Consider the following 24,472-nt stretch of genomic DNA (forward strand, 5'->3'; position numbering starts at 1 on the left):
TCTCAATTTAGTTATAAAATTGAAAGGGATGTGAATAAATGGGTAGAATCCAAAAAAAAATTTTAGCTAAACAAAGCTGATATACTTAACTGTTGTACAAATTGCAACAGGTCAATAGATAGTGTAATTGTATCTTCTGCCACCTAGTGGAAGAACATTTAATTGTCCTGCTGTCACTACACGTCGTTGGCATATATATATATATATATATATATATATATATATATAAGGGGTGTTAAAAAATCGATTCAGCAATATATCGCGATATTACAATGCACAATTCTCGAATCGATTTGATATGCGGCCGAATCAATGTTTAAACATCAATTTTTTCTATGGAAATATTCAACAAAATATCTTACTTTTGGGTTAGGGTTCACACTTTAAGCATGGAAGACTGTTATATTAATGGGTCATTAAGCCTTAATATTTTATTTCAATGCTGTTCAAACATGAAACCGATTGCAACCTGTTTGTTAAATACTCACAGTTATAAGCCTGAAGTTTCAGATAAATAAATACATTTTCTTACAAATCTTACAGTGTACATTTACAAGTTGTTGTTCTGATCAGTATTTTCTAAATTGGAGTAAAAATCGCAATAATCAACTTATAGATTTGCATCGGGATTAATCGTATCAAATTGAATCGTGACCTACGAATCGTGATGCGGATCCAATCGCCATTGAGAAGCGACATTGTGCTAAAGTGACACACAAGGTTGAGCTGCTTCATCACAGGGAAGCTGTAACACACTCACACACACACTCCTACAGCCCCCCCCCCCCCGCCCGCACCCAAGCATCGAGGAGATGCGCGACGCATGCTGCAGCCTGCGCAGACAACTCGTATCGTTTGCCGCGCGCGCACAGAAAATCAGTAAACTAAACAACAAAAAGCCCACAATCGAATCTTCATGCCGCGCACATGGAAAAGGATTTAGGATCGCGGAGGATCCGATCGGGAGGAGACGCTCGGCTTCAGCGTAACACCGGAGTGCCCAAGGCAGCAGCGGGTTCAAGTTTGACCGCGTGGAGGAGTAACGTGTTACTCCCCCCGAGCCCGCCGGACTCATGATGGCCCTCACGCTTCACCTCAAGTCGGTCGCCAACCTCCGGGGGAAAGGTGACCGCGTTGCCAAAGTCACATTTCGAGGTAGGCGACAACTTTTCCAGCAAGTTGCCTTCTCTTTGCTGTCACTAAAACTTGATACAGTTGGACTATAATAGATGGCATCACATGCTATATATATATATATATATATATATATATATAATTTTATTTTTTAACTCTGCATGTTTTATCATTAAACCATGAATGATTAGAAAGTCACTTGATGAGGCACTAATTGCACTTTGGGCTGCACAAAGTGGGTAGGAAGTCAGAGTAGCAGGTGAAAAACCCACAGAAGCACGACGGAACAATTTGCAACAAATGAGCCGCTTGGAGGTCTTGATTGAAGTTTCTTATGTTGACTGGCATTCTAATAAATATGTTAATCAACATAAGAAAGGAGCCTGAATGTGGCATCTTTTACTTCTCGACTGGAAATTCATCTTTGGTTACTAAAAAGAACGTTTCAAATGTATTTTTTTGTTGGTGGTGCAGCTTAACATCACTATCCTGAAGTACAGTATTGTGGCTAAAAAGCATAATTTAAGCATAAAAAAAGCTCATCAAAATTTATATAGACATAGAATGATTGCCAATCCAATATTTTGGATGTTTGGAGAGGAAAGGGCTTAATCTGCATAAAATGTAAAAATATTGGTGCAATCATTTTTGATATTTTCAAATGTTCAAGTGGGCATGAGTAGGGATGCGGATGTCAAGTTCAGCGGCGATCGGTCGTAGCTTTCGGACAATATGTCACGTTAGGTTTTCTCTGAAGTCAACGCCAATGGAAAGTCAATGGAAAGGAAAAGGCTGAACGTCCGGAAATATCGGAATGACCGTTCTAATATTTGAAGTGGTTGAAGAAGACATAAGTAGACATGTCACATTCATTTGGGGGAAATTGATTGCCGTTTTCCGACATCAAATAACGCTAAGATTTTTCTATGGCGAGGAAAACACTTTCATAAAATCCAAAATGTTAAGGCGATTGTTTTAATATTTTCAGACGATGAAACGGGCATGAGTAGAGATGAACATTCATTTTGGAGCAGAGGTAGCAAATCCAGGTCCAGAAAGTAAAATCCCTGCCACAGTTTGGCTAGAGCCCTTGATGCTAGCTAGCAAGCTAGCTAGCTCCATAGCAGACAAACAAGCACCAGTGGAGCTAGCTAGCCAGTACTCGGGGCTAAAGCCAAACTGGCATGGTTTCTACTTTCTTGTGTTTTGGTGACGAGTGATCACACTTTCAGACAATAAAGGGAAGTCAACCCTAAACATTTCTTGACAATAATACGTCATATGTGACCTCACTAGTCTAAACGTGGCATTCTGATTGTTTATATCCATCTCGGGGGCGGCCATTTTGCCACTTGCTGTCGACTGACGATGACGTCACAGTTGCTCGGGCAACGGCGAATCACAGCTCACTTGTTTTCTGAAGCTGAGCTGTGATTTGTTGATACCTAAGACCTGAGCAACTGTGATGTCATTTTCACTCGACGGCAAGTGGCAAAAGGCCGCCTTCTGATATTGATACAAACTGCCGGATTTTACTGCTTAACTCATATTCCACTAACAAAATATTAACCAGGATACCGTTTTTAGACTAGTGGGGCTACGTAGAACACATTATTGTCAAGAATTTTTTTGGGGGGTTGACTTCCCCTTTAAGCGACGCTTGGCTTGACCATCAAAAATGACCATTAAACGACGCGTTCTAAAGGTTTCCGTTTCCAGGCTACCAAACCCAAATCCTTCTTATCGAGTCAAAACAGTCTCCTGTTAAAAGCCCTTTTTATGTTTGCCCTGACCGGCAGCCTCTTGTCAAGAATCTGTGCTTCTCGCAGGAATTACAGCCATCAACAGTTTGTGTGTGCGTGTGTGTTGGAGAACTTTAGACAAGCAATTAGTCTTGCGGTCAAAGCCAGGCTAGCTCGTATCTGACTGGCTGATTACAGTCAGCAGCAGTATTGTTTAGGATGTCACATTACCACCGCCCTCTTTCCTCTTTCCTGCTTCTGTGTGTGTGTGCGTGTGTGTTCAGCGTGCAGAAAGGATAGCGGGCGGCGTAGATTGTTGTGCGATGCGCTGCAGCAAACTGGCTGGGCTCTCAGTAGTGCATGCGGCATGTCAGCCCAGTCAGGAATTGGACCTACGCTGCCTTGATCCAACCAGCAGTTGTCTTCGCTTCACTTGCTTTCCACTTAAAAGAACGGCTTTGTTGTTGTTGTTGTTGTTGTTGTTCTTGCAGCCCAATTGCTCCTCCATTCGATGCTGTCAAAAACCATCACAGGTTCAGATACAGCCAGCGAGATGCACTACAGCGATTCCATCTATTCATGCCAACGACGTATTTGTGATAGGAACAACAATTCTATGCTCAGCCACTAGATGGCAGAATATACAATTAACCTGTATGTACATCAAAATGTTATTCTTGAGTCATATTTTAAAAGGAAAAGCCAAGAGCCTGCATGGCCTTTTTTTTTTTTTGCCGAAGTTTGTCGGCGAGCACCGAACCGTCGGGATTATTTGATACGAGGCGAGCGTTGAGCAAAGTAGGCGTTGCTATTTAATTGATTTCAAGGCAGAGGCTTTGATGAGCCCGCCATCTTATCTGCGATCTTCGATAGTTCTTGCTCAGCAGTTGCTCGGTAGCCCGCCAGACACGAGCAAAGTGAATGTAGTTAAAAAGTTAATTACATTACAAGATTAGACTACAGAGGATATCTTTGTAACACATGGAAACATTCATGTGCTACTTTCCTTTTAGGCAGTTTTCTACAAAGCGATTTTTAGCCCTAAATTGTCTCTCTGAATGTCTTTATTTCACGTTTGTCCACACACACACACACACGAATCCTGTACTTTTTCTTTGCTCTGTTTTTTTTTTAGCACTTTGCATGCCAGCAAGGCCAAAATGCAACCTGATTATCAGAAGGTTTTAGTTTGAAGCAGCACACCTTATGTAAGCGCCTCATACCATCTACTTTCACAAACCCACATTGCGATGGGGGAAGGGGGGTGAAAGAAGGCGGCAGAGCTGAATTTTGAATAATGTAGGAGGAATAGCATCATCCTCTCTGAGATCTAAAGGGAGTTTATTTAAAAATGAAAAGCAATCATTTCATTTTTTTTCCCTAAAATAAATAAATAAAATAAAATAAAAATAAATAAAAATAAAAAAGAGAGAGTAATGATGATGACATGTCAAATCGGTCAAATTACCAAATGTACAATACTGAGCTCTTCAGAACCCCCCCCCCCCCCCCCCAAAAAAAAAAAAACCCAATCATTTCAAAAGAAATGTGAGCTTGGAGCATGACGAGTCAGCGTCAAAAAAGGATTTCATTCAGCGCAAAACAAAAAAAGAGGTGGTTGGCAACCACCTAAAAGTGTCATTACAAGTGGAATATTTCAGTTTGATTCAATGTGCTCTCATCTTGTACATCAAAAGTGATTTTTCCAATCCAAATCATTTTTGTTACACTCTAAATACCATAAATGTAAAAAAAAAAAAAGTCAATATAGTATTTTGTTGCAACAATGAATGTGTGTCACGTCTGTTTAAGTGCTGAGTGATTATGTGCAGACTAATAATGAGGTGGTTAGACATATTAAAGAAATTAGAATGAAATGTGTCTGGTCTCACGGTCCAACTGGCAGCAGATAGAATTTCGAAAATCGCATTTTGTCTTTATTGCTAAATGTCCGCGCAAACATGAGCCGTCTGCGTGCGCATAAGTGCGCCGCACCTGCGCAAAGCAAACGACGACACAAAGACAATTGCATGCGCGCGCCCGCTGTCATTCATCAATATCACAAAACCGGCAGGTGCAGCATGCATGACTAAATCACATGACAGTGAACAATTATCTGCACTCGAGTTCATATAAACACTCACTGGACGCTTCATACAGTGAGGCGCACCTGGAACCTTCATTGAGATTTCAACGCCAGTTGGGCAAACACGCACGACGTCGAATTAGAGCCACGTCTAATTTATTTATTTTATTTATTTTTATTTTTATTTATTTTTATTCAGAGAAAAAACTCAAACATTTGCGAGAAAAAAACACAAATATTTGCGGCATTTTAAAGTGGCAAATTTGTGAAAGAAAAAAACTCACAAATATTTGAGTTTTGTGTTTTTTCTCACAAATTCGCCACTTTATAATGTTGCAAATATTTGAGTTTTTTCTCATAAATTTCTGAGTTTTTCCTCGCAAATATGCAAATTTATAATGTCAAAAATGTTCACGTTTTTCTTGTAGATTTGTGAGTTTTTTCTCATAAATTTGCCACTTTATAATGTTGCAAATATTTGAATTTTTCCTCGCAAATATGCAAATTTATAACGTCAAACATTTTCACGTTTTTCTCGTAGATTTGCGAGTTTTTTCTCATAAATTTGCCACTTTATAATGTTGCAAATATTTGAGTTTTTTCTCATAAATTTCAGAGTTTTTCCTCGCAGTTTTTTCTCATAAATTTGCCACTTTATAATGTTGCAAATATTTGAGTTTTTCCTCGCAAATATGCAAATTTATAATGTCAAAAATGTTCACGTTTTTCTTGTAGATTTGTGAGTTTTTTCTCATAAATTTGCCACTTTATAATGTTGCAAATATTTGAGTTTTTCCTCGCAAATATGCAAATTTATAACGTCAAAAATTTTCACGTTTTTCTCGTAGATTTGCGAGTTTTTTCTCATAAATTTGCCACTTTATAATGTTGCAAATATTTGAGTTTTTTCTCATAAATTTCAGAGTTTTTCCTCGCAGTTTTTTCTCATAAATTTGCCACTTTATAATGTTGCAAATATTTGAGTTTTTCCTCGCAAATATGCAAATTTATAATGTCAAAAATTTTCACGTTTTTCTCGTAGATTTGTGAGTTTTTTTTCTCACAAATTTGCCACTTTATAATGTTGCAAAAAATTTAGTTTTTCCTCGCAAATATGCAAATTTATAATGTCAAAAATTTTCACGTTTTTCTCGTAGATTTGTAAGTTTTTTCTCACAAATTTGCCACTTTATAATGTTGCAAATATTTGATTTTTTTTCTCATAAATTTCAGAGTTTTTCCTCGCAAATATGCAAATTTATAATGTCAAAAATGTTCACGTTTTTCTCGTAGATTTGTGAGGTTTTTTTCTCACAAATTTGCCACTTTATAATGTTGCAAATATTTGATTTTTTTTGTCATAAATTTCAGAGTTTTTCCTCGCAAATATGCAAATTTATAATGTCAAAAATGTTCACGTTTTTCTCGTAGATTTGTGGGTTTTTTCTCATAAATTTGCCACTTTATAATGTCGCAAATATTTGCGTTTTTTCTCATAAATTTCAGAGTTTTTCCTCGTAAATATGCCACTTTATAATGTCAAAAATGTTCACGTTTTTCTCGTAAATTTGTGAGTTTTTTCTCACAAATTTGCCACTTTATAAGGTTGCAAATATTTGAGTTTTTCCTCGCAAATATGCAAATTTAGAATGTCAAAAATGTTCACGTTTTTCTCGTAGATTTGTGAGTTTTTTCTCACAAATTTGCCACTTTATAATGTTGCAAATATTTGAGTTTTTCCTCGCAAATATGCAAATTTAGAATGTCAAAAATGTTCACGTTTTTCTCGTAAATTTGTGAGTTTTTTCTCACAAATTTGCCACTTTATAATGTTGCAAATATTTGAGTTTTTCCTCATAAATTTCAGAGTTTTTTCTCACAAATTTGCCACTTTATAATGTTGCAAACATTAGATATTTTTTCTCCTAAATTTCAGAGTTTTTCCTCGCAAATATGCAAATTTATAATGTCAAAAATGTTCACGTTTTTCTCGTAGATTTGTGATTTTTTTTCTCACAAATTTGCCACTTTATAATGTTGCAAATATTTGAGTTTTTCCTTGCAAATATGCCACTTTATAATGTCGAAAATATTCAAGTTTCTCTCGTAGATTTGTGAGTTTTTTCTCACAAATTTGCCACTTTATAGTGTTGCAAAAATTTGAATTTTTTTTCTCGTGATTTGTGAGTTTTTTCTCAGAATAATACCCCCCCTCTCTAAAAAACAAAAAGATATATTAATACACCTTCACGTTACACATTTAGATAGCCTTATTATTTCCTGAACAAAACTTGACATTTGTACAGCGCTCTGCAGACCTTCATCCGCTATAAATACCTCTCTTTAAATGTCCTACCTAACCAGTGACCTGCATTCACTAAATGTCAAACCCGTCCTACAGCGCAGATGGAACTCAAACTCACCACTTAATTGCGCTCATGAGCGCCCTCCTAATTTCAAGAGCAATGACATTTATTGCGATGCGATCTTAACTCATCTCTCCCTTTTCAGGCTCGTCCTTCTACAGCCGCGTGGCGGCCAACTGTGACGAGGTGGCTCACTTTAACGAGGTCAGTTTCTTTTTTATTTCCTTACATCATCACTTGCTAGCCAATTATCACTTGGATTCATAGACAACAAGGACTATTTCAGTAGATAACCACCCGATATCACATTCAGAGTGGTTTTGTTTATAAGCAATGCTAATTAAATTGATTTTTGCACTCAAATTAACGACACTATTTAATTGGGTTTACCAATGGGACAATTGTCGCTAATTATACTACAATTGCATCTTGTGAAGAAGTGCTGAGGCTGTATTAGATTACAGCAAGACTTATGACTTACAAACAGGGTGATAAACATATTACATTTCCAACTCCTCTTTATAGAGCTTCCAGTCGTACTTGATGCGGAAACTGTACGGCCCGCATTAACGTTATTGTTATCAACAACATGAAAATGAGCTGAGCGCAATGACGGATTTCACCCGAGGCCCATTGTTGGTGACTGGTGGCTGTTTTTACTGTTGGCATGCTGTGAAAATATGGATTCCTGCAGGCTTTTGTCACAAAAAAAGCGTATTGAAATGCAAAGTGGCTTTTGAACAGAAAGAGGAAGAGATAAGGATCAGAGTGCAGAAAGTGGAAGCAAAACAGACTGAAGGTAGAAAAAGAAGAAGTATTGCATCTTTTATTCGTCCCCTTCATGAGGAATTCCATTTTTTACATTCTGCTGGTGAACGTGTTGCATAAATGATGGCCACACAAACACGTTTGGATCTCATGGACTAAGACGATTGGTAGATGGTCAAGAAAAGGGGACACCAAATTGGGTGAAATTGCAAACTCATCCAGCAGCCACCCATGTTTGCTAAGAATGATACTTTAAATTTAGTTCAACTACTACACAAAAAGTTCTCCAAAATGGTGGCCAGCTCTTCATTCAGCATATCAAATCTTCTACCCAATCAACTGGGTGAAAATAAGTAACCCAATCTGCTGAAAATGTACATATATTAATAATATACTAATATATATATATATGTATATATATATATATATATATTAGTGTGTAGTGAGGATCAACTGTATAGAAGATGGAAGCATGGATATATTCACAAGCAATGTGAAAAACAAAAACAAAACAGCTTTCCGATGTCATCCCTAAAAATGCATTTTGTGAGAGCAGATTTCTCATGTTTGGATAAAAGCCTCATAAAGTCTCATGAATACAAGCTAGCATTTTAGTCTCTGCTTGTTTTTAACGCAGAAAAAAAAAATTCCTTTGAAGTGCTCAGTGCTGCCTGTTTCCTTTCCTGATAACGCGGCATTTGCTTTCGCTTTCATCAGGAAAATGGATGAAGGAGTTGGCAACTTCCACAATCCGGCAGAAATTTGATTAGTTCTCCCTCCTATACATTTAAGTCACAAACTGTATATGTACTGCGTATATACAGTATGTCTTGACGCCTCATATTTGCTTAACCATAGAAGACTAAAATGAAAATGCAGAGATATGGATTTAATTCGTTCCATTACTATTTTCCTAACGCAAAACACTTGTACTGTATCTCAAATCGTCTTTCCCCATTCAAATGAATGGAAATGCCATTAATCTGTTCCCGCCTCCCAAAAACAGCCAATGTTTGTAAAACCTTTCTAATAAGAAAAGCAGAACTCTATAATTTTGTACTTATATTATCAAAAATAAAAACAGTAATGACAATTAAATTCAATGTGCCACCTGGGGGCAGTAAAATACAGGATACGGATATGCAGTGGTGGCCAAACTATGGCCATTTTGTTAAAAAAAAATATGGGAAAAAACTTACCACCTTTAGCAGGTGTTATAATAATTGATGTATAATTATATATAAGTAATTATAGATATAATTATATATTACATAGTCAATAATTATCCATTACTTGTTAAACACTGGAAGACAGATATTAGTTACCCCGTCCACAGCATTCTCATTATGCGTTAGCATTAAGATAGCAGACTAAAAAGCAAAGTTATGTTGCTGTTTTAAATACAAAACGCGTCATTCTCTTAATTTAATGTTAAGTTCGGCAGTAAATTTCAGCTGGGAGTGACATTAAACAACTCAAAGCCTCTTTTTGAAAGAATTGTTGACTTTCTGCCAAACTGCTGCTTGTTGTGAAGTGACGAAGTTCACTGTAGGTTCAAAGTTCAGCGCGGGGACTTTTGTTTGTTTGTTTTTTCCTTTTGTGTAGAACATTGGACAAAGGATAGAAATGTGTCAGGAATATCTACGCTGACGTGACTCGGCGCTTGAACCGAGCGCATATCACTGATTTCTTTTGACAGCCTCATTTGTTGCTCTCAGTGCAGGGAAGGTCATTAGCATCACTCAGCATCATGTCCAGAGGAACAACTTTAAGTGGCCTCTGCGACCTTGTGTGGGGGGGTTTGTTCCATGCTGGTGCCACAGCGCGTCTATATATAAATATATACAGTGGAAACTCGGAGTTTGAACATCTCGGAACTCGTACAATTCGGACTTCAACCAAAAAATAAAAGTAAAAAAAATGCCTGGAGTTTGAACTCATTTTCGGAGTTCGAACACCCAAGCTAAGCCCAACATACCTCGAAAACGGGTAAACGAGTGCATTTTGATTTTTCCACGACAATTTTCTTCGCTATGGGCACAAAGAAAGACAACATTGCCAGTGGCGGCAAAGAAAAACATACAGTGCTACGAACCACGGTGGAATTAGGAAGGAGATTATCGCGCCGTTGTAACTACTGTCACTACTTATGCAAATACTGGCACGGGGACCCCCCCCCCCCCCCTTAGCTGTTCAACGTGCCAGACGCATGCATGGACCGCTTAGTAGTTTTAAAAAGATGCCCAATGTAAAATACACAAACTCAGCACTGAACTAAAGCTAGCATTAACATAGCATTTATCATCCACTGAAGCCATCACACCACAACAGGTAAGGTAAGGTATTTTTATTGTTTAAATACTGCACTGTGCTGTGCTGTAGTGTAAATGTAAAAAAAAAAAAATTCTGTTTTTGGAGCTTGGGAACGGATTAATTGCATTTACATTATTTCCTATGGGGAAAAATGTTTTGGAGATTGAACAATTTGGACTTCGCAGGAACGAATTATGTTCAAACTCCTGGCCTGTCTGCTTGCTCGGAAATGCAGCAACGTTGCCTTATCTGTGGCGACGCAACTCTTGGATGGCTGTGTTGAGGGCCCATTAGCATAGCGCTGCGAGTCGTGTTGCTTTATGCATGGTCTAGCAAGAACGCCTTTGAACTAGTATGCCGATTGCCTGGGTGGGGAATGTGCATTCATTATTCATTCCATGGTGGGATTTAGCTTTTAGCTACGGCGCACTAGTGCCTCCCCCTCACTAGTTCGACAGAACTAGAGCAGAGAACAGCAAAAGCCTGCGAGGAGGAAGTTTGGCGGTTTGGCGGCACTCCAGCGTGTGAGTGTGTGCGCAACAGACCAAATCGTAGCTGGTAAAAGACGGCAAGATGCTATGCAAAAATAATGACGGAAATATATTCATTCTCCACGAGTGAGCGGACGGCTGCCGCAGTTTAACTTTTAAATAAGATCCTAGGAATGACGTAACGCAAGACTAAACTTGGAATGCTATTTTATCCCGCTTTGTCATCGCTATGGTGTCTTCTAATGGATGGATGGAATCAAATTGGTCAAATCACTCATGGCTCTTAGACCTTTGGAAAAGCGTTTGTGAGGATGATGTAACTGCAAAAGCACCACACACAAGGAATTTTTAAAAATGTATCTATACAACCACCACTTAAAAAAAAAAACAACAACTCAGTTTTAAGCCACATTCACCGTACTGACCATTTAAACCCCACAAATGCAATGAGAACACTGTAAGCATGTTATGACATGCACTAGTTGAAAGATTCAGGTCTGCTCCACGGGGATGCTTTCATCTCTCTAAGTATCCTCAATAAATGATGATCCCAGAAAGAAAAAATGATCTTACTGGCAGTATAGTGTCGCAAAAGAAACGGACCGCAAATGTCAATGCAGTCAAAACAAGCACGGAGGTTTTTCATGTAAATGAAAAAATGGAAACTTTATGCTGATGTTGTTTGAGGGCTTCCGTTTGCTTCTTCTGCTTTAATGAGTCCCACTCAGCAGTAACAATGCGCCAAAAAAAACATTATTAAAATGTGGGGGTCTAAAATTATTCCAGTGAAGAAAGGAATTCTGTCTCAGCACTTCTTTTTTTTTTTTTTTTTTTGGTACTTCTTGTATCCTCTGGGCACCACAGTACTTTTTTTTTCCCCCTTCAAGGAATTCTGGGTCTTGACAAACAGATTTTGTGTCACTAAACTTTTTGACATGTCATCATCATTGCTTTCTTTTCTTTTTTCTTTTTTTTCTTCATGGGATGCATTTTTAATTCCTCTTGGCTATTTGGGATGCCTGGGACCTGCTGAGCTTAAAAACTAAGAATGATCTTTTTACATGATGTAGTTTCTGAGAAAAAAAGCATGTCCGCATATGTAGACATTGGTTTTATTTTTCAGTAGGATAAATACGGTCCCGTTTGAGTTGTGATGAGCAAAACTCTTTATTTTGTGCCTGAACACGGCATCATTTTCGCCGAGTGCAAAAACAAAATTATAAATGCCAATTGTGCCCCTGTGAATAATATGCATCATCCGAAGTGCTGCTAACAGTTGTAGAAAAACATATTCAAAAGTACATGGTGAACATTCTACATTTTTGCATTCCTACTGTCCTAAACTGTTCATTTTGTACCAAAAAAAAAAAAAAAGTGAGTCAGTCCAATTTTTTTTAACAAAACGGGGTTATTTTTGATCCAGCCATTTTTTTTTAACAAAACGGGGTTATTTTTGATCCAGCCATTTTTTTATATTTTATTAATATGCATCATCCGAAGTGCTGCTAACAGTTGTAGAAAAACATATTCAAAAGTACATGGTAAACATTCTACATTTTTGCATTCCTACTGTCCTAAACTGTTCATTTTGTACCAAAAAAAAAAAAAAAAGTGAGTCAATCCAATTTTTTTTAACAAAATGGGGTTATTTTTGATCCAGCCATTTTTTTATATTTTAATAATATGCATCATCCGAAGTGCTGCTAACAGTTGTAAAAAAAACATATTCAAAAGTACATGGTAAACATTCTACATTTTTGCATTCCTACTGTCCTAAACTGTTCATTTTGTACCAAAAAAAAAAAAAAAAAAAGTGAGTCAGTCCAATTTTTTTTAACAAAACGGGGTTATTTTTGATCCAGCCATTTTTTTATATTTTAATAATATGCATCATCCGAAGTGCTGCTAACAGTTGTAAAAAAACATATTCAAAAGTACATGGTAAACATTCTACATTTTTGCATTCCTACTGTCCTAAACTGTTCATTTTGTACCAAAAAAAAAAAAAAAAAAAAAGTGAGTCAGTCCAATTTTTTTTAACAAAACGGGGTTATTTTTGATCCAGCCATTTTTTTATATTTTAATAATATGCATCATCCGAAGTGCTGCTAACAGTTGTAAAAAAACATATTCAAAAGTACATGGTAAACATTCTACATTTTTGCATTCCTACTGTCCTAAACTGTTCATTTTGTACCAAAAAAAAAAAGTGAGTCAGTCCAATTTTTTTTAACAAAACGGGGTTATTTTTGATCCAGCCGTTTTAAGCGTGTAAGATTTCATGAAGCAGTTCTCGCAGCTTCTGTTGCGTCATGATAAACAGGGCGTCGTCCGCCTAATGAGAATGCGGCTTCGGCATCCTCAGAACAACTCGACTTTTAGTACTAATTGTCTTCTTCTGCTTCATAAAACATCTTCCGCCGCCCCACGAGACCATATGGACTCGCTCCCCATCAGAGTGTGGCTTTTCTCCTCAAAAGTCGAACCTCATCACTTTTATCCTTTAAGAAGACACAGACCGGAGAGGGGGGGAAAAAAAATCTGACGGGATTTCTTAGCGTAAGTTCAAAACAACCTTTCACCTGTAAATATAAATTCATACGCTTCAAAATGTTGTCACTCAAGCTTAATCGTAGAGGTGTTTTCATGCTATGTATCCATGGCAACAGAAAATGAAAGGATCACACGGTCATCACGGAATTAAAAAGCCACTCGTCTCTGGTGCGTTTTAGCCCCTGTGATAGACCGCCGCAGCCTCCAGGCTTTTGCTTATTGAGACTGTACCTGTGTCACTTTTAATGAACAGCCTGATGCAGCCAATTAGGCTGGAAGAGGGGGGGGGGGGGGGGGTGACATCTTTGAATGGTTATGAGCGGCCCTGAAACGAGAGAAAGATCTAAAAGCATTTTTGCATCAAAAGTTAGTCATCAAAGTCTTTTTTCTTCTTTTTTTTTTTTTAAATTGTTGACAGATGATTGGAATTTTACATAATTAGGCAAAAAGAAAACTTTTTATTTTGTGGAATGCTGTTGCCGTGGCGATGCACTGTTTGCCTTTTTTTTTTGTTACAAATCATCTTTAACTCTTTGACTGCCAAAAACGTTAAATAACGTTTAGTAAAATCCTATGAAGGAGTGCCAAAGACGTTAAAAGAAGTTTGTTTCAAAACAGAGGTGAAACTAACCATTTTCTATTGTTGATTACTGAAAAACGGAATAAGGTAGAAACAAACTTTTTTTTCTGATGAAAGATGAGAGTCCAATCTTTCATTTGGTAGTTTGTGTGTTTTGAAGAAGGTATATTAAAATCACCAACTGAGGGGTGTAGTTAATCCATAACTTTTTGCGTGTCCAATAAACCAACTGGTGAGATGAGAAATGAACAGAGTTTCCTGCGCAGGATAATTCTTAGAGGAGATCTCCTGTTACACCATTGAATCAAACTCCGACAGGTTTTGATCAACAATGCACACCCTTCTTTCGAAGGGCCAGCCTTTTATTACAATTCAGTCTCCAAGCAGAATATCTCTCCCTTCATGAATGAGCAAATGTGTTATACAGTTGAAGGGCATGTCAAACAACAGAACTCTTAGCGAAGCTGCAGCTGTATTCGTCTCTAGCCAAAATATGTATATTTTCAAGGCACTTTTCATATTCTTCTTCATAACAAAATCTCACTTTATCATTTGACCCAAAAGCACCAATGACCGTGACTAATGGAAAAGCAAAGCAAGTTCTGTTCAAGACCACAATGTACGTGTACAAAATAAAACAAGAAATTCTGGACCAATCAGTGTATAGCAAGGGCGAAAATATGTTTTCGTACAAAGTGATGAGAAGGAACTTTTCTAGACTAAATAATATGGTCCCAGCTTTAACCCAGAACATACGAGGTCAACATCATGTGCCCTGCTCAGGACACAAGACACTTTGACAAACTTAAAATGAAGAATTAAAATGTTCATGATCAGTAACAATAATCGATATATGAAAATAGGTATTAAAATGTTATAATATCCTTCAGTCCCCCTTTTGGGCTTACGTAAACACTAAGCCCAATAACTAAATATTTAAACATTTTACACAAAGATTCCAGCGGGATCTACATCGGATGTTGCAGCAGGCCGGGCTGAGGAAGTAATAGCCTCCATCATCATGTAAGAAGACTTATTTCGTACGTCCTGTTTTTCAATTGCGGCAGAAATAATTTTCTCGCAAAGGGAACGAATACAGGGTATACAACAACATCCGCATATTGTTATTAGAGCCGTAAATACAGCAATTGATATCAAAATTGTGGAAATTAAGGTTTTGTAGCGGCCAAATACAGTCATCCAATTATCCCATAGCGAAGTGTCTATACCCGAGTGTTCATTCATCTTTCTATTAAGTGTCCGGAGTCCCTTAATTGCAATAGTTAAAGTACCATCCGGTGCGGTATTATTAGGAATGAAGGTACAACATTGATCTGCGAACATTGAGCAAACTCCCCCTTTTTCTGCCAATAGCATATCAAGTGCAATTCGGTTCTGAAAAGCCATCAAAGATGTGGCAGCCAATTGGCCATGTACAGCTTCAAATCCAGATTGAGTCCAATTTCCTAGTCTTTGTACATTGTAATGCACATAATTAATTCTGTCTACATTTTTGTTAATGGTACACCACCAACAAATTAGGGATTCAAATCCTGAAGTTATTTGATTAGTCAATTTGTATTCATTTGGCACACCTCTCGGCACTCCAATCGCATCAATGTAGGTGGGGACATTTTCCTGTTGCCAAGAAGATCGTTTAATTCTATGGAAAGGAGGAGAAGATTGTGGTTCCCAAGTGTCAATCATTTGTAAAAGGTTATCAACCGAGGTGGGAAAAAGTTGTACTGGCAGAAGAAGGGTGATGAGAGCACAATATCCTTTGCCATCCCAAGGCAACTTGTCAAATATCTGATTATGCCCACACCACCACCAAATGTCAGCCCTTGATTGCGGCTTGAATTTTTGACCCACATTTATTATTGTAGTGCAGTGTGAAATGTGATCTAGTTCTCCCAATTGTTCTCCGGTACCTGTCATTTTAATACATGAAAAATTACCATCTGCAATTTCCTTTGAAAATATTGGTTTAGTTGTCTGCAAATTCACTAGTGGATATATCTTATCCCATTGAGAGCATTTGGCATTTGGGGCAGTTTTATTCATAATTTCCATTATACATTGTTCCTCGATTTTAGCCGGGATTACTCTCAATAAAGGTCGTGGTCCCACACATACTACACACTCCTTACCAGAGGCGTGTGCTGCCTCGTGTGCTAGCAATAGCCAATTGTTGCTGCTTTTGGATACTCCTGTAGTAACCCTAAACCATTCAATTACACTATCAATCGGTACACTTACAGCTTTTATCCCATTCTCCATTGAGTATTTAGTCATTTTTGGTTGGTCTAGCTTACTCATAGTCTTATTTACACAGATTAGAATAGGAAAACGTGGGTCAACGCCGTGGGACCATGCCCATAACAGTAATCCAAAACAGGAGGTGTTGTATAGAGTTACATTAGCTGGTCGTATATTCCCGTCGGGAATGGAAAAGGTTAATTCGAGTTGACCTCCCATTTTACGCAGTGTTGTCCTTTTAGAAAAGAAAACAGCCTCCTTGCTTTTTCCCGGTGGCCAATATTGTCCACTTTGGGTGGTTATAAAAGTACCCCAATCTAGTTGCGCAACATTTCCTGTCAAATACCACCAATATTTCACCCATATTCCTCCCCTTGTCTCTTCCCATCCTCTAAATCCCTTTAATGACGTAATGGGAATTTTGACAGAGGTGTTCGTGTTTGGGGCAACTGTCACCGTGACTGAGTCATCATACGTTTTGGATATAACCCAGGGAATGTGTGGAGAGTTCATGTCTCGCTTAGCCCGAATTTTTGTGGTTGCGTTTACAGATGTGGTTAGGGGATCCCAAAAACACAAAATTGGCATAACAGTCAGTATAAGAAAGAGTGTCGTGATGCAGACGCAATTGAAGACGCATTGTCTCTTCGAAGTAGCCATCTTGTGATTTTTTCTTTTTTTTTTTTTTTTTTTAAACAGTCGTCACTTTCTTTATTTTCTTGTGTGGATGGTGCACTCAGGTTCCTTGAGCAGCATCAGCAGAAGGTTGAACAGAGCCTTTTTGTGAAGAGGGTCCTTCTGCCTCTCTCCAACTGCCAGGGGTGCAAAAATCGGTCACCGGGATTTTATCTTCCCAAGTTGTGACTCATTCTTTGTGGAATGCCCTGGAAAAAGGGACACATTCCTCCTGTTTCCATTCGAAAGACGTCCTCAGCGAAACTCAATCTTCATGTAGTAATTCCTCAGCTCGTTAGCTGACACTGGAAGCAGTTGAATGGCCTCTCGGCTGGCACATCTGGTCACTGGAACAGCTGGCTGGTCTCTCTGTTGATTCGTCAGATGGCAGGTGCAGTGGTTTCTCTGTTGATTCCCGGTGGTGGCTGGCTCCTGAAGGTGGGGGTTGAGTAGAAGGCGGACCTCCGGCTGGTCTAATAGGCAAGATGTGGAACCAGGTGCCCCGTGGACTGGACTAGATTGACCTTTTCATCACCTTATCTGGGTGCAAAATATTTTCATTTAGTCACTAATAAACATTTATTCACATCCCTTCTTTTTGAAAGAGCATTTTGGTAGTGTTATTAGTTAGGGGTTAGTAAATGTTAGTAAAGTTCTGTAGGCCTCTCCTGTGGGAAAAAATTCTGTTTGTTGTGACATTTAATTAGGATCCAGCCTTTGGCTGACTTTAATGACCTGAGCACATTCTTAAATGCAAAAAATGAAAATCTTTAGCCAGTTCAAATTTGACGAGGCCAATTTTGTTTACAGAATGTAATAATTATTGGAATGTTTTATAATATTTATTGTTATAGATATAGCATGGATGTGCTTCCAGCCATTAAATAAATGCAACTTTCGTCAACAAATAAAATCAAAAAATAACATCTAACCCCAGGGCCCCAAGGGAAAAATAGAAATAGAAATGGAACATATTCACCTTATTTTCGCCGTCCCTGCCAAAACTTACTCCTTCTCCATGGTCAAGGAAATCCCCAATTGTCCTCCTGTAAAATTCATTCTCACGGACTATCTATAATTATCGCATTAAGACTAACTTTTAATTTTAAATTTATTTATTTAACATGGACTGTTTGTGTCCTTCGCGACGATATACCCAGACCAACCAATAATTCCCCCATCTGAAAAAAAAAATCGCTTTAGAGACTCTTTCAGACTAATATATAAAGTTTTGCAGTAAATAAATTTTGCTTGCTTTTTGTTTAGAAAGAGGGGAAAATTTTACATTTAACCAGCAAATTCGACAATGCGTCCCAAGCAACTATTTAAATTTCAAAAGAGAATTCGGGAAAACACTAGAAGACCAAACTTAAAAAAGTAAAATATAATAATTAAGATTGAAATAAATTGTATCTTATCTGTATTCATATTAGCTGTTTCAATTTCTGAAACCAGACGAAATTTACCTGTATTATCTTTTGTACTATAAAAATATTGTAGCTTATGCCAATGAATTTTACAAAGAATCTCAGTTTTCAGCCAATTCATCAATTATTATTAATACATAAAGTTGCCCTTAGTTTTAATGTTACCATTAAGCTTGCTAGTCCCCCTTTTTGATGTTTGTCCAAAAAGCTGACTGTTTCAAAATAGACAGAGATAAACAAATCAGATCAAATCAAAATAGACATCAAACGTTTTTAAAATGTAATAAATCTGTGTGTATATAGTGTTGTCAATCAGTTCATTATATTTACGAAATGTTTTACTGTAGATGTTATCACCTTATATCTGTCAAAAATAGAGTGCAGTGTAAACAGTCAGTATCACATCATATGGCCTGGTATCACTAATTCAAGGAAAGCATTGTTTGTGGGGTTGAGTCACCATCGTAGTGGACAGTTCTGGACGCAGGAATGCTTTAAGGACGCTTGTGCAGAGCATATGGAGCAGTTTTTCATAGGACAGTTCGTGCGGAGCATTGTGTGCATTGGGCAGTGGAGCAGTTTTTCTTTTATCACATTTGTATATGATGGCACAGTCATTGTTGCAACAGGTGGCGCCAGGAACCTCCCCTCTCCATCAGGTATTGGCAGGATGTTTTGTGATGATGGCTGCATCACGCCCCTCTGATGGTGGTGGCAGTTGCAGTTTCTTTGTGGGTGGGGGTTTTTAAAGAGGTCTGTGTCCCGCCAGTTGACTTTGTTCCGAAATAATGACCCTTGACCAATAATCCTCACTCGACTGAAAACATTAAAATCTGCCCCAACAGTATTTAGGTTATAACATGTCAGTAAATATTAAAACCAAAAACTTCCTTTATTAAAAAAATTAAATAAAAATAAAAATAATAAAAAATAATAATTAAAACAATGAAAGTTTACAATTTTAAATAATTGCTAATTATATGTCAATATTTGTTATGGTTTACAATATTTAATTTAATATGTTTTGCATACCTTCATAAATAATACTTAGGATAAAATAGGACAGATATACTCTAACAATTTACAAATATAGTTAATTAATAAGTGTGTAGTTTTCAATTAATGTTTTCTCAATGGAGGCCGCAGCCCGTAAAGTCAGCCTTTGGTCAAACGTCAAAGCAGGAATGATTTTTAATTACATAGCACCTCAAATTATGTCAAAAATGTGTTTCTTCCAGATAGCTTCCCCAGTCTGTTTGTAATGAGACTTCAAATGTCGAATTCAAAGGTTAAATATATTCAGGAGAGATTAAAATTACTTTCTATTTATAAACGTCGGAGAAAAAAATAAATAAAAAACTCCTTTTAAATTATAATTAACACATTACTTCATCCCCAGGACCGGAACATGGCACTTTGGTGCGACCCCAATTGTCCTTAATGGGTGTGTCTCCTGATTCTGAAAAGATATTTAAAATTTATTAAACAATGTTCTCGCGCACAAACAAAATCATAAGGGAAAAAACAATCATCTATATAAGAATTATTCCACATTAATTGCCATCCAAGTTATTTGTTTTTAGTTATTATTATTATTATTATTAAAATAAGAGTAGAGACTAAACTATTTAATCTAAAACAATCACACAATTAACATTACCTTTTATAAAAACATTTTATTTGACCTCATTACAAAGATTGATGGCTGTTGGCATTTTTTAACCCGAGAAAGGGAATGAGTCATAGCAACTACAATCAGTCAAAGCCACCCATGCTCTACAAGCATAAGACATGCATCTAAATTTTATAATATCTTAAAACTATACCTCTCTATGTTATTTGTGTATTAATATTCGTTCGTTTTATAGCAAACATAATTTTTAAATATGACGTATTTGCACTCTTGAAGCCAGTTTAAGTATTCAACATTAGTGCTTAAGAAATTTATGTAAGGGGCTTATAAAATCAGTTACGGCAACAATTTATATAATGTCGTTCAATTATTTAACGCAGACAATTGCGGGTTTTAGCGTTAGAAGTTTTATTAGTAATTTTACCGTCTAATTAATTTATCCCGTTTAGCGCTTATTAAACGGCTTAATTTGTTTTATTACATAAATTTGTATTATACAGTTATTTTATTTGCAAAGCAACATTTCAGTATTCATCATTTTTTCAATACACTTTTCTTAAAGATACGTCCGGGACTCTCCTCTATATAAAATTACATACACTCATAACATTATTAACGGGCGGTCGCCGTGTACGCACATTCAAAGTTAAATTGCCGTCATTAAAACCATCGAACAAATGCCATATCTTATTAGAATAAACTAACCTTTTTCACAATATAATCAAGTCCCGTCGTTCAATATTAATTACATTTTAAGTCATTATTTAAACGGTATGATTAATCCGGAAGCTTTAATTCCGACTAGCGGAAGTCATATCAGGTCAAATCATTTAGTCTTATATCATTATTTAGTTATATAAATGGTTATAACTTCACAAAAATACCTAAAGCTAGTATTCTAGCATTATTCATTATTTTATCAACAAGCTTTCGATCATTTCTGGCTTTTCTTCCACTCGAAGAAATTACAGATGTGTGTTGCACCAGCTCATCTAGTTCGTGACGTTTTTTCACACATGCAAGTTCAACGCTCTTCATCAAAGAGATTAGACACACTGCAGATTGTAATGGCGGAAAATAACCTTTTCTACAGCCGTCTTGCATCCAGTCGCAAAGTTCTTTTTTTGTTTCTCGTTTAGCCTTTGTAGGTAAAATCCCTATAGCCACAGCGCATGCGTTTCCAATTTGTTTATCCAGCGTCATCCCATCTAAACTCAACGGAATCCCATTCGGGTCAAACCACTGTGTTTTGAGTTCAAATAGAGTGTCCATGTTTCGTCTTAATTATTAACTCAGGTATTTTATAGCTTATTGATTTGTATTATATTATATTGTAGATTATCATAGTTCAGTTGTATTAATATTTAAATGAAGTGACGTCTCACTTATAACAGAATTAATCAACTGTTCTCGTCGCGGTCCCTTTAAGATTTTACCGTAACGTTAGAGTTTCTTCACCGATCAGACGGCATACACACAACGGACAGACAAGACATGTCGTTTTGTACGACATATCAACACATAAATATCCGGATGTCAACTGCGCTACCCCAGCTTCAACAGTTTCTTTGTCTTTGAATTTTAATCACGAATATTCAATAGACCTATTGGCTTGATCTAAAGCGTCGTATCAAATATGCTTTAGTCAGCCCGACTTCCACGAGTTGAGTCAATACATCTTATCTCTTATATCTTGTCTAAAAATGTCAATATCCAATTATTCATAGACCTATCGATTAATCTTAAAACGGCGTACTAAATCCGTTTTATGTCAATCTGACTTCCTATAAGTTGAGTCCTTTGTCCCTAGAAAATGAAGCAGTCGATCCTCCCGCAGCTTTAATCGGCAACACTTATTCAAGGATCTTTGTATCTAATTACCCAAGAATCTATTACTCATAAAAACAAAGTGTTTGTCTCTCCCGCGCATCAGGCAGGGATCAAGACAAAGATGCTTTTTGAGCCGACTTCTCTCAACTTAAATATGTATGGACGTAAAACCAATGCCCACACATCTAACGCTGGTAAAAGAATAATGCTTCTCCAGCTGACTTACTCTCATATACACAGACTTCAAATCAATTATCTACGTATCTATCGTCTGTAAAAACAAAATTGTAAAGACAAAAATGTTTCCCAGACTGACTTACTCTCAACTTCATCTTATATCTCTTATCTCATATACATAGACTTCAAATCAATTATCTACGTATCTATCGTCTGTAAAAACAAATTTGTAAAGACAAAATGTTTCCCAGACTGACTTACTAGCGATCGCTATTCAATTCAATGTGCACCACAAATATGTATACTTAAAATACCGTAGGAAATTCCACAATTATTGACTCCATACAACCAAACAACTTAAACTTCTACCTCTGCTCACACAAATCTCACCCTTGATTTGGCTATCTTACAAGAACGCATGGCGGCCGGAGCGCTCCTAGACAGAAAGAATTCCTCAAACGTGGATAAGATCTCCACTTACCTCAATTAATATGGCGCCAGGAATTCAAACCGTCCGCGAACGCAACAACCGTCAAACGCCTTGCCGTCGGAGGGTCACCAACTGAAGAAGGTATATTAAAATCACCAACTGAGGGGTGTAGTTAATCCATAACTTTTTGCGTGTCCAATAAACCAACTGGTGAGATGAGAAATGAACAGAGTTTCCTGCGCAGGATAATTCTTAGAGGAGATCTCCTGTTACACCATTGAATCAAACTCCGACAGGTTTTGATCAACAATGCACACCCTTCTTTCGAAGGGCCAGCCTTTTATTACAATTCAGTCTCCAAGCAGAATATCTCTCCCTTCATGAATGAGCAAATGTGTTATACAGTTGAAGGGCATGTCAAACAACAGAACTCTTAGCGAAGCTGCAGCTGTATTCGTCTCTAGCCAAAATATGTATATTTTCAAGGCACTTTTCATATTCTTCTTCATAACAAAATCTCACTTTATCATTTGACCCAAAAGCACCAATGACCGTGACTAATGGAAAAGCAAAGCAAGTTCTGTTCAAGACCACAATGTACGTGTACAAAATAAAACAAGAAATTCTGGACCAATCAGTGTATAGCAAGGGCGAAAATATGTTTTCGTACAAAGTGATGAGAAGGAACTTTTCTAGACTAAATAATATGGTCCCAGCTTTAACCCAGAACATACGAGGTCAACATCATGTGCCCTGCTCAGGACACAAGACACTTTGACAAACTTAAAATGAAGAATTAAAATGTTCATGATCAGTAACAATAATCGATATATGAAAATAGGTATTAAAATGTTATAATATCCTTCAGTTTCCATAGTCCAAACACATAATTTTCTATGGACCTTGAAAGATCAGTCAAAATGCTTAAAATCGGCTGGCACTGGGGACAACCCGTTTCTGAAAACGTCTGGCAGTCAAAGAGTTAAAATAAGGACCAAGTCCTGCTGCGAATAGCAAATAAGTTGAAAAAAAACAAACAGTTCCTAGTTGCCTATATTGACAATTCAAACTTCAAATATACCACTATGACACTGAGTTCGTATTATTTCATAATTATCTTATAACGCTAACGTGAAAAGAAATGGCTTAAATTGTATTTTAATTTAAAAAAAACAAAAAACAAAGGTGCTCATACTCATGCAAATGCAGTAAATATAAAAAAAGAAAAGAAAAGTAAGGACAAATATATTTCTTAACATTTTGTATTCTTGTGCTGTTGAATGGCTGAAGGCAAACACTGAGCCATGCATGATGAAAGGAACATTCTGCCGGGTGAGAGTCAACACATACTGTATACACATATACTGTATTTATTGTCAATGACGTGCGGCCGTTTTCGCTCTGGGGAAATTAAGTCGGTCATCCATTTTCTATATGCTGTAGATGTCGGACTAAGAGGAAATCAGCTTTGTGTTTGCGTGCATCCTTTTCGCCATTGAAAGAGGAATAAAATTATTTGTCCTCTTTGCGTGTTCCAAAACTTGAAGACAGATTTAATGTAAGAAAAAGCAAAAATGATTTTAATCTAACAGAGATCTCTGGACAACGTAACAGACTCCAATTCATCACTTAACAGGTGGAATTCAGAGCGCCGAATGTGCCTCTTCCGCGTGTAAAATGGCTTCTTATAGTTAAAACCGACCGCCTCTCTTTCATTTGTAGACAAAACATACTCTCTGGGTACTTTTCAAATGAGCGATGGCGAAAGCAGAGTCAGGGGTGCGTGTTCGAAACAGATTCTGTTCTCAAGGACCAAATGTGTTTTCCCACAGAGAAGGAACTTCTAGACCAAATAATATGTCCCATCTCAAGGTCAAATTATACTGAGTTCAACACTTGCTTTACACGTCTATAAAACCTTTCAACATGGTTAATATAAAGAATTAAGATGTTAATAATGTATAACAATGGTTAATATATGAAAATAAAGAATTTAAATGTTAATAAT

At 37.1% G+C, this 24,472-nt stretch overlaps 2 protein-coding genes and 1 long non-coding RNA gene across 12 annotated transcripts in view; 1 reads left to right on the forward strand and 2 right to left on the reverse strand.

Annotated features, from left to right (window-relative positions):
- Nucleotides 1-24,472, reverse strand: part of LOC144039634 (dynein regulatory complex protein 1-like) — a 281,634-nt gene that overhangs the window by 209,506 nt on the left and 47,656 nt on the right. The window lies entirely within an intron of this gene.
- Nucleotides 815-24,472, forward strand: part of otofa (otoferlin a) — a 63,604-nt gene continuing 39,946 nt past the window's right edge. For all 8 annotated transcript variants that reach the window (XM_077553184.1, XM_077553181.1, XM_077553185.1 and 5 more), the window contains exons 1-2: nucleotides 815-1,155; nucleotides 7,474-7,532. In XM_077553184.1, coding sequence (XP_077409310.1) covers nucleotides 1,074-1,155; nucleotides 7,474-7,532 — 141 coding nt within the window. In that variant the 5' untranslated portion in view covers nucleotides 815-1,073. The remainder of the gene's footprint in view (nucleotides 1,156-7,473; nucleotides 7,533-24,472) is intronic.
- Nucleotides 14,353-22,508, reverse strand: LOC144039704 (uncharacterized). Its single transcript, XR_013289518.1, has 2 exons — nucleotides 21,110-22,508; nucleotides 14,353-19,853 (listed from the first exon to the last, which is right to left on the reverse strand). It is a non-coding gene; the product is annotated as an uncharacterized LOC144039704 (long non-coding RNA).

Source organism: Vanacampus margaritifer, chromosome 19 (assembly GCF_051991255.1).
Source record: "Vanacampus margaritifer isolate UIUO_Vmar chromosome 19, RoL_Vmar_1.0, whole genome shotgun sequence".
Lineage (NCBI taxonomy): Eukaryota > Metazoa > Chordata > Actinopteri > Syngnathiformes > Syngnathidae > Vanacampus > Vanacampus margaritifer.